The following is a 19,295-nucleotide window of genomic DNA, read 5'->3' as shown; positions in this document are numbered from 1 at the left end:
GTTTGTATTCATTTTTGCCTGCTTCACTTACTCCATTTTTGTATTTTCTCCTTTCATCAATTAAATTCAGTATCTCTTCTGTTACCCAAGGATTTCTACTAGCCCTCGTCTTTTTACCTACTTGATCATCTGGTGCTTTCACTATTACCCATTCTTCTTCTACTGTATTTCTTCCCCCATTCTTGTCAATCATTTCCTAATGCTCTCCCTGAAGCTCTCTACAACTGCTGGTTCTTTCAATTTATCCAGGTCCCATCTCCTTAAATTCCCACCTTTTTGCATTTTCTTCAGTTTTAATCTACAGTTCTAACCAATAGATTGTGGTCAGAGTCCACATCTGCCCCTGGAAATGTCTTACAATTTAAAACCTGGATCCTAAATCTCTGTCTTACCATTATACAATCTATCTGAAACCTTCTAGTATCTCCAGGGTTCTTCCATGTATACAACCTTCTTTCATGATTCTTGAACCAAGTGTTAGCTATGATTAAGTTGTGCTCTGTGCAAAATTCTACCAGGCAGCTTCCTCTTTCATTTCTCAGCCCCAATCCATATTCACCTACTACGTTTTCTTCTCTCCCTTTTCCTACTACCGAATTCCAGTCACCCATGACTATTAAATTTTCGTCTCCCTTCACTAGCTGAATAATTTCTTTTATCTCATCATACATTTCTTCAATTTCTTCATCATCTGCAGAGATAGTTGGCATATAAACTTGTACTACTGTAGTAGGTGTGGGCTTCGTGTCTGTCTTGGCCACAATAATGCACTCACTATGCTGTTTGTAGTAGCTTACCCACACTCCTATCTTTTTATTCACTATTAAACCTACTTCCGCATTACCCCTCTTTGATTTTGTATTTATCCCTGTTTTCACCTGACCAAAAGTCTTGTTCCTCCTGCCACCGAACTTCACTAATTCTCACTATATCTAACTTTAACCTATCCATTTCCCTTTGTAAATTTTCTAACCTACCTGCCCGATTAAGGTATCTGACATTCCACACTCTGATCCGTAGAATGCCAGTTTTCTTTCTCCTGATAACGATGTCCTCCTGAGTAGCCCCCGCCCAGAGATCCAAATGGGGGACTATTTTATCTGCGGAATATTTTACCCAAGAGGACACCATCATCTTTTAATCATACAGTAAAGCTGCATGCGCTCGGGAAAAATTACAGCTGTAGTTTACCCTTGCTTTCAGCAGTTTGCAGTATCACAACAGCATGGCTGTTTTGGTTAGTGTCACAAGGCCAGATCAGTCAATCATCCAGACTGTTGCCCCTGCAACTACTGAAAAGGCTGCTGCCCCTCTTCAGGAACCACACGTTTGTCTGGCCTCTCACCAAATACCCCTCCATTGTGGTTGCACCTACGGTACGGCTATCTGTGTTGTTGAGGCACGCAAGCCTCCCCACCAACGGCAAGGTCCATGGTTCATGGGGAGGGGGTGTCAGAAAGTATCCACCAACGGCAAGGTCCATGGTTCATGGGGAGGGGGTGTCAGAAAGTATAACACAAAAAACATGGAACATCTGAATATACTACTCACATCCTTAATCTCATTTCAAGAGACTGTCAAAATATTTGAAAACATTGCAGTAAACTTGACATGCTAATATTTACAGAATTAATACACTGCCAGAATGCAAGATAGTTATACACTTTTAATAAATTTATTGTACACAAAACAACTAATCTTTACTGTTGTGACGAAGTGCTACCAAAAATGAAATCTAACAGACATTTTTATTTGAGCTAGTCAACAGTCCCTGTTAAGATATTATTCTATAGAGTAGATGGAGTTGCCTATCAAAAGATCTTTCACACTTTGCTTCAGCTGTGCTTTATCTGTAACCAAGCTTTTAATGGTGCTGACACTTTATTGAAATTGTGTGTTCTTGAATATTGATCTCCTTTTTGGACCACAATATGTGATTTTTTAGGTCTCTATGTAGACTGTTCTTATTCCTAGTTTTGATACTATGTATTGGGCTACTGGTTGGAGAGAGAGACCTATTCGAAACAAATTTCATTAAGGAATAAACATGCCGAGGAGTAGTTGTTAGAATAACAAGTTTCTTGAACATGTTTCTACATAATGCTCTTAACTTTACACCCCAACTGAGTCTTATTGCAGGTTTCTGCACTCTAAGAACTTTCCTCAGTTTGTCGAGTTATGCCAGAATATGTTTCCACATGACAAAATAGAATGGAAGTAAGCAAAGTATGCAAGTCTTTTTAATAGATTTATATCTCCTACACCTGACATCATTCGCATTGCAAAGACCTGGATGTCTTCATATGTTATACATATGCTGCAAGGAAATCTCTTGCAGTGTCTGAACTGCATATAGCAGGTCTTTTCAAGTTTCATGACAGTGAATTAGTTCTAAATCATTTAATAACATCCATGGAAATTTGATCAGCAGCCATTTCTAAATCTGTACTTGACTTTCTATTTATTGTAATGTTTGTGTCATCTGCAAACAAAACAAACTTAGCATGTGGCAGTTTATCAGACAAGAGGCCATTACTGTACACAAGAAACAGCAAAGGACCTAAGATAAAACTTTCAGCAGCAGCAGCAGCACCATATGCAATTAACTCCCAAACAGATGAAGACTGACTGATTACTCCACAGATATTTTGCAACAACACCCTTTGTTTCCTGTTAGTCAGATAAGATTCTAACCATTTCGCACACTGCCGGTGATACTATCATATTCTAATTTACTTAAAAGAATGCTGTGATTCACACAGTCAAAGGCTTTTGACAGGTCACAGAAAATGCCAGTATCCTCCAATTGTTACCTATTTAAGTACATTCTCACTGTTTGTGTACTTAGCATTCTACCTATCAGAACCCTTAAGAAACCCAAACTGTGACTCGGACATCACATTATTCACAGTCTGATGCTTAAGACAACGCGTTAACACAATCTTTTTGAAAAAAACTGCAAAGAATGAAATTGGTTGATAGTTTGACAGTACCTCTTTATCCCCCTTCCTGCAGAAACTGAACTTCAGTATATTTTAGCCGTTCTGGAAATGTTCTGCTAATACGAGATTGATTACAAAAATATCTAAAGATAGAACTCAACTCACATGAGCACTCTTTGATTCATGTCATCAATATGTTATCATAATCACTAATTACTTTGATTTTAAGGATTCTTAGAGAGGTGAGCATCATTTCCATCTTAATGAAGTTATTTCTACAGACTGGTCTCAGATATTTCATTACATTGTTTACTGTACCTGATAACCCCACGCTGTCAATAACAGAAACAAAGCTGTCAATAACAGAAACAAAGTACTTGCTTAAGAGGTTTGCAACACTACATGCACTTGTTATCAATGTCCCATTTATTTTTAGAGCTGTATGTTCCTCTCCCTTTTTGGCCCCACCTGTCTCTGTCTTCACTATATCCCATACAGTTTTTATTTTGTTGCCTGATGTACTCATCTTTTTCTCACAATAAAGCTGCTTTGATTTCTGAATTACTTCCTTCAATATTTCGCAGTATTATTTATAGTGCATTACAATGGTAACATCAAAGCTATCCCTAGATAATAGATAGTGTCTCTTTTTTGTCCTATGTGATTCCTTGTGTAATCCATGGTTTATTTTTGGATTTCTTTTTGATTTGAGTTATCTTTAGGGGAAACAATTTTTAAATAAGAAAGTAACTTTATTAACAAGTCACAAGTATTGTAAACATCTATTGAGTTCATGTCTTTGAGAAAACTTCTAAAATTCTCAATTTTTGACTCAGTTACTACCCTCCTGCACTCAGATTTAATTTTATATCCTGGCAAGTTTGAACATTTAACATAAGATGATGCTGCATGTCATGATCAGAAAGCTTATATACTATTGGTTATGTGATATGACCTCTTTCCTCTAGATTTATCTACAAAGATGTTATCAAAGCAGTCCCACAGCTTTTGCATATCCTAGTTGCAAAGTTCAGAGATGGAATTAAATTGAATGACAGTGTTACTGATTGCATTAATTGTTCACTGACACAGCTTTTCAATAAATCCAGGTTAAAGTCGCCAGCGACAGATATTATACTGATGAGCCAAAGAAACTGGTACATCTACCCCATATTATGCAGCGCCTCCCCCCCCCCCCCCTCCCTCCAAGCATGAAAAAGTGCCGCAACATGACATGGCATGGACTCTAGTAATGTCTGAAGTGGTGCTGGAGCGAACTGACTTCATGAATCCTGCAGGACTGTCCATAAATGCTTTAAGAGTACGAGGGGGAGGACATCCCTTCTGAACAGCACGTTGCAAGGCATGCCAGATATGCTCAATAATGTTCATGTCTGCAGAATTTGGGGGCCAGTGGAAGTGTTTAAACTCAGAAGAGTGTTCTTGGAGCCGCTCTGTAGTGCTCTGTGGGCTGTCACATTGTCCTGCTGGAATTGTCAAAGTCCATAGGAATGCATAATGGACATTAGCTGTATCCAGATGTATCAGGGGGTCCGTATCACTCTAACTGCACATGCCCCATACCATTACAGAGCCTCTGCCAGCTTGAACAGTCCTCTGCTGACAAGCAGGGTCCATGGATTTACGAGGTCGTCTCCATACCCGTACACATCCATCTGCTCAATACAATTTGAAATGAGACTCATCCAACCAAGCAACATGTTTCCAGTCATCAACAGTCCAATGTCAGTGCTGATGGGTCCAGGCAATGCGTAAAGCTTTGTGTCATGCAGTCATCAAGGATACACTAGTGGGCCTTCGGCTCCAGAAGCCCATATTGATGATGCTTCGTTGAATGGTTCACATGCTGACATTTGATGATGGCCCAGCATAGAAATCTGCAGCAATTTGCGGGAAAGGGTTGCACTACTGTCATGATTCTTCTCAATCGTTGTCGGTCCCATTCTTGCAGGATCTTTTTCCGGCCACAGCGAGGTCAGAGATTTTATGTTTTACCAGATTCCTGATATTCACGATGCACTCGTGAAATGTTCGTATGGCAAAATCGCCACTTCATTCCTACCTCGAAGGCACTGTGTCCCATCACTCATGTGCTGACTATAACACCACATTCAAACTCACCAGACACTTGTTGTCTTATATAGGAGTTTCTGGTCACGGAGCCGTATTCTGCCTGTTTACATATCTCTGTATTTGAATACGGATGCCGATACCAGTTTCTTTGGCGCTTAGTGTATATGCTATTAACTTTCTCTTGTGCCATGCAGTGTTGAAGATGTTAAATTAAGATTGTCGTGTAATTTTATACTAAACTGTAGAATGCTACATAACTTGCCATAAAGCAAGATTTCCCAAACTGTGTTCTGTGGGAAGTGATTAAGTGCTCTGCAAAAAAAACTATTAATAACATGGCTTTTTTTTACTACGTTAATTTTTTTCTGTTTTATAATTTCCATGTTATTAGTTACTGTTTAAAATTGAAGTAATCACTTTATAAACCATGTTTTTCTGATTTTTTAAAAAAATTATTAATCTCCAAAATAAAGAACATGTTCCATCAAAGCATCAGTATTCTCAAAGTATTTTGTTAGAGGAACAGTTTGGGAACCTCTGCCGTAAAGTCATAACTTTTCTTTGTTTTGCATTTTCACAACAGTAATACCATATCTAAGAGTAAATTATTAATAAGCAAATTTCCAGAAAAGAAACATATTTCAGTGATAATTTTTGAGGACAAATCGAAACCCTGTTCCTTACTTACACACATGTACGAGGCGTGTTTTTTAAGTAAGGTGAGGCGTGTTTTTTAAGTAAGGTCCATGTGAACGTAAGTACACAACGTAAGGTTATTTCAAGAAAGTAAATTTATTTTCAGAAAGTACGTACTTCACTCTATTTTTCAACATAGTTGCCGAGTTTGTCGAAACACATATCGTACCTCTCAAACAATTGTAAAATACCCTCTTTGTAAAAACTTGCCTTCTGCTCTGATAACCAAGAGATTACTGCCGTTTTCATGTTGTCGTCATCGTTGTAAAGTTTGCCACTGACGTGTTGTTTGAGGTGGAGAAACAGATGGTAATCACTTGGCACAAGATCAGGACTGTAAGGTGGGTGGTCTAAAACTTCCCAGACAAAACTCTCCAATAAATTGCGGGTCTGACCTGCAGTGTGAGATCTTGTATTTTCATGGAGAAGCACAATTCCCTTTGTCAGCATGCCACGTCTTTTGTTTTGAATTGCTCTGCATAGCTCTCTCAGGGTTTGGCAGTGTGGTTCTGCATTGATAGTGGTTCCTCACTGCATGAAGTCGACCAACAAAACACCATGCCTATCCCAAAACACCGACACCATGATTTTTCACAGGGGCATAGTCAGTTTGGCCTTCACCTTTACAGGCGAGTGTGTGTGTGTGTGTGTGTGTGTGTGTGTGTGTGTGTGTGTGTGCGCGCGCGCGCGGGCGCGCGGGCGGGCGGGCGCGGGCGCCTCCATTCCATGCTTTTTGCTTCGATTCAGGCGTGATATGTGAAACCCATGTTAAGGAGCCGTCACCTTCTTTGTGACGAGTCAAGAACTTCATCGCACACTCAAATCTTTGGTTTTTGTGGTCCTCTGATATAAGTTTCCAGACCCAAGGGGAGCACAGTTTCCTAAAGTTTAAGTAGTTCAGAAGCAATGTTGTAAAGCACTGATCTCTAACGTCAAGAAATTCGTTTGAGACACATGTTATTGTGAAGCGCCTGTTCTCACGAATTCTCGGTTCAACTGAAGCCACCAAATCGCCTGTAATCAAAGAAGGGCGACTAGAGTGATCCTCATCATGGATGTTGTCACGGCCATCTTTCAATTCTCGTACCCACTTACGCACTTTGCTTTCACTCATTACAGTATCACCGCACACTTCGAAAATCTGTCAATGAATTTCTGCAGCAGACAGGTTCCTTGCTGACAAAAACCATATCACTGAGCGAACCTCACACGTGGTGGGCAACTTGATAGTCTTAAACATTTTGAAAGTACATAAAAGAACTGTACAGGTTAGCTACAGAGCTGAAACTGAGCACAGTTGTTCCTGAGGCATGCCGGTACATGACGCACATGCTCGTTGTGGTACAAGCACGAACTACTAGTGTCTACAACAAAACAGACCTTACTTAAAAAAAACACTCCTCGTAATTAGGATACTCTTAAGTAACATGTTTAACTTTGAAAATGGCGTGATGCCATAAGTATGTGGCTAATTAAATTACATTCTGTTCTTAGACTTTTCAATTCTCAATGGGAATTAGTGTGCTAGGAGTGAAGGTGCAAGTAATCACAAATACGATGTATTTCAAAGGGCAAAGGACAAAATTTAAACAACGCATTTTTCAACTGATTCACTATGTCTAGAGAATAATGTCAGTTACTTACATCGGTCTCTTCATTGTCATCCATTTCTCCCATATCTGCAAGGCTGCTACCAATACCACCACTGCCACCTGAAGCTGAAGACGCTAGTGCTCCAGAGCTACTGCTGCCACCTGCGCCAGCTTTGTCCTTGTCCTTCTCTCTCTCCTTCTCACGGTCCTTGTCCCGCTCCTTTTCAGAGCGGTCACGGTCACGGTCCCGGTCCCGACGTTCGCTGCCTCCACGCTCGCGTTCCCTGTCTTTGCGGTCCTCACCACCACGTTCCTTCCGCTCGCTGCGTTTTTCTCGGTCACGCTCCTTCTCTCGTTTCCTCTCCTCCTTCAGTGCCCGGACATGCTCACGAAACCAATCCTCCCGCACAGATCCAGATTCTACTGCTTTGTAGCGTGGGTCACTATCCAGGCGCTTCTTCACATCCGGCCAGCGTGCATGTCTGTCAACCAGCTCTGGATGCTCCCGCAGCAACGCCATGAAGTCCCGCTTCACCTGTACACCATCATAATACCAATCAGTCTGGAGGCACACGACAACTATAAATAATAAAACGCAGGCTTGCATTTGCTCCAAACCTCCACTTCTGCCAAGATGGCCCCCTCACTACAGCTGACTCTGTAGTGCTATGCAGGTAACAATACAGTACTGTTTAGGTATTTGATTTGAAAATAGTACTACTAAAACATAAACAACACCAAGTGCACAAAGTTGCTGAAATATAAAAATGCATCTTCAAATCACTTTTATGAACTCTTATTTACATGACTGCAGCAAACCTCAAAAAGAAGTGTACTATTCGTCATTTCAAACATATGTATCAGATGTTTTATCCAAAAAGGTAAGACTCAGAGTATGTTGACACCAATCATATAACTTTTCACCTATGTGTTAATTTCTGGATACACAAAGTAGAGCAATGATATTTCTTTCAGTACTTAGAAATACTGTTTTATGTTAGGAATACACAGCTTGCAGTTTAAGAAAAATACTACTCAAGTGGAAGGCATATATTTGACAAAGGCTCTTAACACAATAGAAAATAGAATTCCCCCATAATAGAAAATGTTTTCAAAAATCTAAATTGAAGAACATTGTTGATCACAGAAATATTATTTTTTTACATAATGGTGAAGCTAAGCTGCATAGAGCTTCCTGTATTGCTTAGCAACCCCTTGACAAATTATATAAAACCGTGTCTATTGATGTCCATGACAAAAGCTACATAAAATGTGTGTAACAATTCAAAACCACAAAAAGAGAAACATTTTTGTGTGATCTTACTGCCAGCACAGTGCCACCTTAAATATGATAGCAGGAAGGTTGTACTGAAAAGCAACAGTGTCAGTATCTATGGCTTTCATTTTATGGGCACGCTTGATAATTTGTTTTCAATATAGAGTGAAACATTACTTCTGCTACTAATAACAAAATTCAGCATGAAAGTAATGTGCAGTAAGGCTACAAACAGAACATATCAGTTTAACTGTTCAGCTGTAAGACCTTTGTTCTATATCATTACGTAAAATTCTTTAACATTTCTTTTCTTGTTGGGCTACCTGCAGTACTAACCAACCAACACCTACAATGTAGCTCGGGCTTTTACTAGCAAACCAATTTTTCACTACCACTTCTCACATACTTCTGATACTGTTTCCATACAAAATCATATAATACTGCCTAATGTACAATAGCTTTGTTTTGTGGGTATAGGGATTAAGTTTACATGACCATGTTTTTCAGCCCATACCTATTCCTATTCCTAACAATACTTTCTTTTCTCCTGAATTTTCGATAATACCATGAAGCATATCTACTTTGAGACATATACGAACAGTCATGAACAGGATGCTTGGAAAGAATTGCTTGCAAATAAATATTGTACAAATAAGATGTGCCATGTAGCAACTAAAAAGAAATAAAGTGAATGGTGGAAGTCAGGAAACCACTATGGAGAATTTCAAAACAAGTAAAGATAAAACAGAAAGATGCAGAACCTTAAGAAAAGAAGGAAAGAAATGATACAAAAAGCTGTTAAGCATAACAAATACGGCAGCAACAGAATCAAGGGAAAACAAAGTAAAATGTGTTTATCTGAATGAGACAGAGGAAAACAATGTTAAGAAAGTAACACTTCAAAATGATACTATGAAAGATTGGAAAATAAATCCTAATAATCATAAACATGGAATTAAACTGAGAAGATTAAGAAATAATTGTTTCTGAGAAGGAGAAGTGACAAATACTGGTAATCGAAAGGGGAAGAGAGAGGGGGGGAAAAAAAGGGGGGGGGGGATGAATTATTGCAGACCAAATACCGATAAAAAATCCAATGCAGCACATTCTTATGTATTATTTTATTTCTCAAAAACAAACACAAACACAAACACAAACACACACAAACACAAACACACACCTTTTATGCTTCACAGAGATAACATACTTTTATATGATTATAAATTACAAAATCTGTTTACTTCTTGCACTGTAATGAATGCACTTCTGATTTTTTGTTTATTGCTCTATGTCTACCCCTGAAAATACTGGATGAAAGTTTTATTTTCCTTTTTGTCTTTCAATTATTTCTTTTGATCAAGATATTCGCTTCCTGGAAATCTGTCTGGAAGTTCCTGGTTTCATGATATTCACTATCCAAAACTCCTCATATATTTCAATGCTAATTTTCCACTAGTCTGAATCATCTTTTTCACCTTCTAATTTCAGCTTCTGGCATGCCCATAAGCCTTATTCCTTCAACAGAGCCAATTTAGTTGTCTGTTTTCTACTGTTTTTGGGTTTAAGTAAATTACTTGTTGCCAGAGGCTATTGAAAGATGCCTCCAATCATGTTCACCACAGTCTTGACAAACATTGTAATTTTTTTTATCTGATAACAGATTTAGTGATCTTTATTAAATGATTACACAATGAAGCATTACTTTTTTTAAATATTTGTATGCACTTACTCCATTCACCATTTTATAGATGTGGAAGACTTAAAAGACCAGTTCATATGCAACAATGTTCCATATACAAGGACATTTTTGTAAAAGTGGCTGCCAGTGTTTGAGACATGAATATTTGACTGTAGTTATATACTCACACAGTCACTTATTGGGTTTTAAAAGCATGCATTACAACATCTTCCAAATGCGAAACAATTTATATAGTTTCCTTCTGTAGAGCCAGAAATTTTTTATGTCAATCTAATGAATAATAAACGCAAGGAAATCAGTGTAACACTTCACAAATTTCGCATTTGTAATGAAAAATAACTTGCAGATTGAGTAATATGACAGATAATCAATATAGTCTTAAATATGGGCCTTGAAAGTCTAGTGTAAATGCTGTAATGTTTAGTAAATGGTGTCTGTATGAATATAAATTGCTTTGCCATATTTGCACATACAGTTCAAGGAAAATTTACATCTACAACATCAAATACATCATACTACTGGAACAAATTTTTAACGTTTTACGATGGTCTCAAAAATAAAAAAGGGAAAATAGTATTGGAACAGTAAAACTGGGGCAGATACAGAGGTACCATTTGATCAATTACAAATTAATAACTGAAAGGGTATGAGGAATTGTGAAACTAGAGCACAGAAATGCAACATTATAAGATGTGTAAATTAGCATGCAGGATCATAAAAAAAAATTATTATATGTCAAGAAAGCGTAAATGTGTTGTTAATAACAACACTTTTCAACAATTTTAACAGTCGCAAACTTCCAAATCATAAAATAAATCCTGACACAATAACTGTCAATCTAACAGATTAAACATTGACAGTGTATCTGTTACCAAACTGAATTACTTACTCAAGTGATAAAAAATTTCATGAATTATGCTTTTTTTTAAAAAAAAAAGTATATAGAAAACATGTATACAGAATTATTAATGTTACCTAAAACACATCCTAACAAATCAAACAATGAAAACTCCAGGTAGGAATATCAACAATTTAGGAAAAGGCAGATAGCTACTTACTGTAAAGATGATACGTTATGTAGCACACAGACACAATTAAAAGACACTCGCACACAAACTTTTGATCACTGCCTTTGTTAGAAAAACACACACACACCATTCCGTCACACAAGCAAGCACACCTTACACATGACACCCAACCCTAGCAGCTCTTGCCAGAGCTGCCAGTCGTTTCCACGAGGTGTACTTGTTTGTGGGAATGAAAGGTCTGTGTGTGTGTGTGTGTGTGTGTGTGTGTGTGTGTGTGTGTGTGTGTGTGTGTTCGTTCAATGAAAACTGTGGCCAAAAGTTTATGCGCAAGTATGTTTTAATTGTGCCTGTCTGCTACTTAATGTATCATCTTTATGGTAAGTAGTACTCTGTATTTTTCTACATTGTTGACAACCTAACAAATGTTAGCAATCAACAAAATCGTTTTTAATTTTATTATTTGCTACCTAAACAATTTTTATTTTCTCCCCTTGAACTAAAGGAACTTCTGGAGAATGTTGTTTCCCAGCTTTCGAAGCAAATAAGAACTACTGGGAGAGAGTGAGTATGATAAACATACACAGCAACAGCAGTAAGTGCTAGTATTAACTTTCCACAATATATAACTAATCCAATAATTAAAGTAATTATCATGAATTATTTGGTATTACTAGGGACAGGAAAATTTTGTTTAAACAATAACACGTCTAACAACGTGATATCAGCAGTTTTAAATGTAACAGCAATCAATCTGCTATTTTTAGTGGCATAATGTGAAATTGGCAGTTGTTAACTATGTCGCAGAAAATAGCACCAGCCTCTGTTATAGGGCAAAAGTGTTGTAAATCTGAGGATATCAGTGACAACTAATACATACTTAATGTTGAAATTAGATAATGACTTTTCCTCAGAACTAATTACACTTTATAACTAGTTTAGACTAACAGTTCATTTTCCACATTAGGAAATGAGACCAGAGGTGTTCTGTGTCCACTTGCTACCAAACTCCATGATTAAACAATACTATGTGCAATAGCATTTTGGCAATCATAGTTCAATGCTATGTTTCATTACCACTAATGAATATTTTTCTAATGAAAGTAATACTACTGAACGTGTAAATATAATTCCAATCTAAGTTTCAATAAGATGAAAAATTTCAGCATTTGTCTCATGGGTAAAAGCACAACAAATTTTACATTTCACAGCACAAATTCAGCATGTAGTGTGAGCTTACAACATTATTATTTAATATAACTGTAACTGTTAGGATATGGTTTTCAAGGTCATTGGAAGAGTTCCTACACTCAGAGGAAACACTATACAACTATTCATCAAGCCTTCATTCATGCCAATGCACATTTTTTGGTCTTGTAACTGTTTCACACGGATGTTCAAATTTTGCAATTTGTTGTGTGCTGTCGATACTTTCCCCAAAATTCCCAAAAAATCTTGAGAGAGAACAAATTCTGTCTCTATTCACTACATCATAATTTCAGTGATTAATACATATGCTAAAACAATTCATGACTGAAAATTCCAAAGCCTGCAGTGACTGCTGAAGACTAGACACTGGAATTTAAAACCAGGAGGTTTTATGCTCCTGATGAATTTTTTAAATACTGCAATAGCAGAATTCCATAGGGGAGTAAGGACACTATTTTGAAATGTGTGAACTACAAAACAAAGATTTTCAGCAGTGAATGAACAAATTCATTAAAAATGATGAGTATTTTGTTAATGTTATAAATATAGTTTGACCTTCATGTTGTTATAAGTTAAAACTTAATATTTAATGAAGTAATATATTTTGCTCCAGTACAGAATAAAATATGTTTAAAAATCAGATAACTAATAGAATAAATCTTTCCTGTTAGGTGCTGATAACATTCCATGTGCAAATACAACGTGGAACACTATTGCGACTTCAACACAATACCGACAAGAAAAACAATGTATTGGAGCAGCTAGCAGAATAAGGAGCTATATTCGCTGAGAACCGTTGCAATTTTGAGGATTCTTTAACAATATTATATACAACAGTGCATTCCTGAGCATCAGGAAGAGAAAACATTTGTATTTTCGGTTTCTTAAGACAAATAACGAGGTGCAAAAATTTTTTCGTCTTCCAGTTTTAACATGCTGGAACGCTTGGCTCTCCACAGCAACTTATGTAGTAGAATGTTTTGATGGAATTAATGAATTCATCTGCAATTTTGGCATGTGGGAGTTGTGTAGCGTCCAGTAACTTAATTAATATGGCTGTGCTTACGTCATGCTCTGTACGAGCAAAAAAAACTGTTCTCACTCTATGGCCTCCGGTCAATGTAGCGTACGTCTTGCGTTCAGAATCTAGCCGGTCAATGTTTTTAATGAAAGAATTTTTTTTTTTTTTTTTTTTTTTTTTTTTTTTTTTTTTTTTTTTTTTAAAGGAAATGAAGTTAGGATAAGAGATTGTTTATTTTAATTTTTATAATAATGTGTTACATCTCCAGTAACTTGTATTTTAGCACATCTTCCGGCACCTTTAATCCACGGACACACACTCTCCTGTTCATTAATTTTACGATGGTTCCTTGTTCTAAACCAAAATGCCTGGTTAGATGTGAAATAGGAAATACCCAAATCCCTATTAAACACTTCTCCAACATGAAAAGTGCGGTAGGCTATGACATCTCTTGGATTGAAACCTTCCAAGCCAGTAACATTCTTCACTTTATCACCATTATAACGAACAACAGCAACAGTAATCCAACCATTACCAGCTTGATGTGTGTCTAATTGGGTAAGTGTAAAATTAATAACACAACCACAAAACACAGATGGACCTTGCAAAATAACCTGTGCTCCTTTGTTAGCAACTCTGATCTCCAGATCGTCTAAGGCCTTGTAAACAGTTTGACGTGAACGTCGATATCCCATGGATTACATTCAACTTTAAAACAATTTGACAAATGTTTCAGTATTGGGGGCAAAGGCATTTTTAGGGATGAAACAAATAAGATTTTAAAGAAGATAAAGTGTAAATCAAACAATGGAAACTCCAGGTAGGAATATCACAATGTAGGAAAAGATACATTGTCACTCACTGTAAAGGAGATACATTAAGTTGCAGAAAGGCACAATAAACACACACTTATACAAAGCTTTTTGTGACAGCCTTCATCAGTAAAAGAGAAACACACACCATTCATCTACATAAGCAAGCACACCTCATGCACTTGACTGCCAACTCTGGCAGTTCGGGCCAGAATGCAACTATCACATGGGATGGAAGTAGTGATCTGGAGGGAATGGGGAAGGGGTTGTAGTGAACAGGTGGGAGGGAGACAGAAATGCTGTCTGTGCTTTCTAGTCCCTGCACACTTGCTCATGTGTGCATGGGGTGTGCTTGATGTGTGTATGAACAGTGTTTTTTCTCTTTTGCTGACGAAGGCTGTGGCCAAAAGCTCTGTGCAAGTGTCTTAATTGTGCTTGTCTATGACCTAATGTGTCTTCTTTATTGTAGGTTGTAATCTATCTTTTCCTACATTGTTAATAAAGAGGTAAGTGCTTCATGCAGAAGTTAAAAGATGGGTTGAAGTGTACTGGGTTGCATCTGCAGACGAAGTTGTCAACTCTCGTGGCCACAGAGCCAAACAAATCAGTCTTCAAAGTCTTAGATTCACATTTCAAGGACAATAAGTTTGAAACCCATTAATGTGGACGTGGCAAGCACCTTATAGTTTGTACCTGGGACGACTGGTCGAAATAGAGTTTATAACCTCAAATGGTGTGTAAAACTTTGCAGAATTTTATTGCAAAGCAAATGTTAATTCACTCAGGAAATATTAACATACCCAATGGCTGCAGACAAAAGGAGTTGATAATTGGCAATTTGCAGCTGTGGCACTAAATGTTTTTTGGATTCCGTGTTCCAATGTAGGCAGTTAGGGGCTATTTTCCTTTCTGACAGCAAAATCTCACAGAAGATAACAAAGAAATCATGACAATGCAGGGTTTCCTGACAGTGTCTTTTTTTTCTTTAATCATCAACTCTAACATAAAAGTTTTCTCCCATTCCTTTTTTCTTTTCAAATTAATGTAATGTAAATAAATGTGATGTATGCAGTATAATAAACACAGTATAAATGATAGGTATAGTTTCATTTTCGATGTAGCACTGAAAAATGGTTAAGTATGATGAAAATAAATAACCAAAAAGGGAAACAAGCAGGCACTAAATAACTCAGAAAAATATCAAAATTTGCAAAAACACCAAAATTAGTCACAAAATAATGTTTTCCTGTCCCTAGTTATTACCCCTGGAAAAAGAGTCAAGAAAAGCTAATAATAATTTTATGATAATGAAATACAATAAAACACTACATTACACCAAGCCCTACTATCAGCTACTTACAATTTTTTAAACTTCAGTATGAATTAAACTGAAATAATGTGCATTTAAACAGCAAAATTTTTCAATTTTTTTTTTTTTTGTTTTTTGTTTTTTCATTCTGGGTGCAAGCAAGTGCAAAAGGAATGCTGGTACCTACAACACACACTGAGATTGGATTAGATTAAAAAGGAACTGTTGCATATGAAATGGTCTCAAAATTTTTGTCACCTTCCAGTTGAGTAGAAAATTACTGCCAGTAAACTAACTGCATGGGCTTTACACACAAAACATTAAAATTCTATAAATAAGTACCACCTCTGAATGCTGTCACCAGTGCAGAATATTCAATATACTTCATTGTTTAAATTGACACAGCTTTTGTTTTTAACCAATAATGTGTAATGTGTTCAGTCAAAATGCCCCACTCACTCACTTGCACTATGATTGAAAGGTTCATAAACAAATTAATTTCATCTTTAAATTTTAATGTTCTTAGTCATACACTAAACATTTATTTAAAGATATTGGAAACGATTTTACTTGACTAACAACTGGGGTTATACTTCCAATGTGTAATCAAATTTAAATAAATCTTTTATCTTAAAAGAGAAACTTGCAGTGTCAATATTAAGGCAATCTGAATTACATGGGAATGAGTTGCTACCTTACTGGAGTTTAAGACACAATTGCATTTTAAACTAAATACTAAAGTGCACAGAGGTGCTATGAAAATTTATACATAATTAAAAATGCATGCAACTGTCACAAGGGAACCACTGTAAATTAGCATACAAATTTGTTTCTAAAGTACAGTAATCTGGCCTTGAATGTGTCATTAAACAATGGAAAATTGTGGTCAGTTATCAGTTCCTTAACGCAACAGAAAAGAGTCTCATGTCTACATAGTTGAAGACATTTCATGACTGTTGCCTAGTACAGAACATTCTACAAAATTGTAAAGAACAATGCTTATTCATGGTACCAGGCATCCATTATGGGTGAAAAACAATGGAGGCTACTTTAAATCACAGATGGATTGGTAACACTAAAGCACAAAACTACAATGAAAAAATTATGAATTTTAAAGGATTCAGGAGAAGAGGAATTGTTGGGGTCTACTTGAGACAATCCAAAAGCAATTTGTCTGAATTAATGATAGAATATATTTCCTTTCCTAGTAAGGAACATACTTAAAAAAACTGTTTACCAAAAACTACTGTTATAGAAAAAGTTTCAAAAAAATACACCAATACACACTCGTTTATGTACACTAGTCATCAAAGTAATTAAATTTATTGATGCTTAATTTTTCCTAATTTTCATTTGAAAGTAAGTTATTTTACTTTAAAGGATTTGACAAAATTCAATAGCATCTCTGAGTGATATTTGCAATCTGGAAATACATTCTAAAGGCATACTCTGTAGCACATCCTATTAATCCCCCCCCCCCCCCCCCAACTCTCTCTCTCTCTCTCTCTCTCTCTCTCTCTCTCTCTCTCTCTCTCTCTCTCTCTCTCTCTCTGCTGATGTGAAAAAGGAAGTAGAGAAAACTGGTTAAAAATGGGAACTAAATAAGCTAGACTGGTGTGCAAAACTTAAGAAACAAACTTTCACATGGTATGTTCACTGACATGTAACCTGGCTCGATGAAACCTGGACCATATATAGAAAAAACGGCTACCATTTAGTACAGAAGGTTAGGTGAAGGAAACATGCAATGACACTAATGTAAATTATACTTTTACTCAAAGACAATAAATACACTGAAGGTAATGCAATTTATGATGGACCCCTGGACATTACAAATGGAAGGACATGTTTCTTAATATGGTGTGATCACCGTAGACAGCCACGCATGTTCTGCAACATGCTTCCATACTGGCCACAAGGTTTGTAACGAGTTCTTGCGATAGCCCGTTCCATTTCTCTGTAGAAGCTGGTGACAACTGCTGGATGCTCGTTGGCGCACATGGACTTGCTGCAATACGTCTCCCCAACACATTCCATATGTGCTTGATGTGATTGAAGTCAGGGAAACAGGCAGGCCAAACCATTACTTGAATATCCTCTCATGCTAAGATCTGCTCCACCTGCTGTGTTCAATGCAGTCACTCACTGTCATCAATAAAGTCAGGGCCAAATGCACCCCTAAAATGACGCACAATGGCAAGGAGTACAGTATCAAAATAAAATTGACCAGTGTGTGTACCGTGTACAAAGATTTGGAGGTCTGTAGGCCTATGCAAAATTATGTCTCCCCACACCATAACACCTCAATTACCAAAATAATTGTGTTCAACAATGCTGGACATATCCTTCTTTGGCAAGAGATGGGTAGAAATAATGCACCCAGGAATATTGTTGAACATTCTGAAACCAAAGAATTGTCTCTCTCCACAACAAAAAGCAGCTAGAAATGACCAGTTGTTAATAGTGGCATGCACATAAGAAGGCAGGTGGTGGGGCAATCGCTCAGCAAAGGAGCTATATACCATGTAAGGCTACTGCCAATATCATCATTCTGCCACACCTGCCTGTGGGAAATGCACCAGGATGTGTGTAGGACATTGGACATCGATTTTTGTATTAGTTTAGGTATAGTGGGATTACTGAGCCACTATGGTGTTCATTTGGGGTGGCCAAGTAAATACAACAGGCATTATTTTAAGAGGCAACAATGATAGTTTTTCAAGCGTATAATCTCTGCTAGGCAGAAGCAGTGGTCAGCTGAAGCATTTATCACTTCATTGTCAATTACCAGGATCGGCAAGGGCTGGAGCACGAGACATGTGAGAGACAGAGAGCGCGCTGGTGCTGCTGTACAGTATTCTCCATCTCTCTGCTGCCTCCTCCTTACCTTCACTCTGCTATAGTGGAAAGATCATGGATGAAGCAGTTGGATTCAAAGAGAGGTGGTTCAGGTGCCTGGCCTTTAATCCTCTTATCGATGGCTTCCACATAAACGATATGCTTGCAGGCATGCAGTATATAACTCACTATGTTACACTGACAGTTTATGTGGGATACAGTTTAAAATGGCAAGCTATACTACAAGAAAACCATGCATGAATTTGATTTCAGTTTCGGTGCAGTGACCTACACGGTAGTTACATTCTTTGATCTCTTCATGTTTGTTCACAGTGATCTCTTTTGGTAGAACACACATTTTGAATGTACCTGCTTGACACACTGTTCATCTTATGCCCCGCTGACAATGCTTTGTAGCCGAGCTGGCAGAGCAGAAGATTGTGTTATTAACAACCATGTCAATAACAATCAAACTTCATTTCAATACCACACTTTACAGTTTCCTAGTGTGTAAATACGTTATAAGCTGGTGGCTGCAAACACCAGACACAGCATATTTCATCAAATGGACAACAAAGTGACAATTTACCATCTGGGATACAATGAGAGAAATTAAGTACACAATTGGAAGTCATAATTAAATTTTTTTCCAAAAAAATCATTAATTACCTATTTGTCATTATTAACTTATGCCAACAGTAAGAACCAAAATAAACTTTCGACATTGAAACACACTGATGGTGAACAAAAAAGGGGACTTGAACAGATTTTACTTATCCACT

The 19,295-nt window shown here is 37.2% G+C and overlaps 1 protein-coding gene across 1 annotated transcript in view; it reads right to left on the bottom strand.

Moving 5' to 3' along the window:
* Positions 1–19,295, bottom strand: part of LOC124714903 (transcription elongation regulator 1) — a 255,985-nt gene that overhangs the window by 43,401 nt on the left and 193,289 nt on the right. The window contains exon 14 of the mRNA XM_047243059.1: positions 7,377–7,859. Within this exon, the coding sequence (XP_047099015.1) occupies positions 7,377–7,859 (483 nt within the window). The remainder of the gene's footprint in view (positions 1–7,376; positions 7,860–19,295) is intronic.

Source organism: Schistocerca piceifrons, chromosome 1 (assembly GCF_021461385.2).
Source record: "Schistocerca piceifrons isolate TAMUIC-IGC-003096 chromosome 1, iqSchPice1.1, whole genome shotgun sequence".
Lineage (NCBI taxonomy): Eukaryota > Metazoa > Arthropoda > Insecta > Orthoptera > Acrididae > Schistocerca > Schistocerca piceifrons.
Note: the sequence above shows the minus strand (reverse complement) of the source record. Positions and strands in the feature narration are given on the sequence as shown.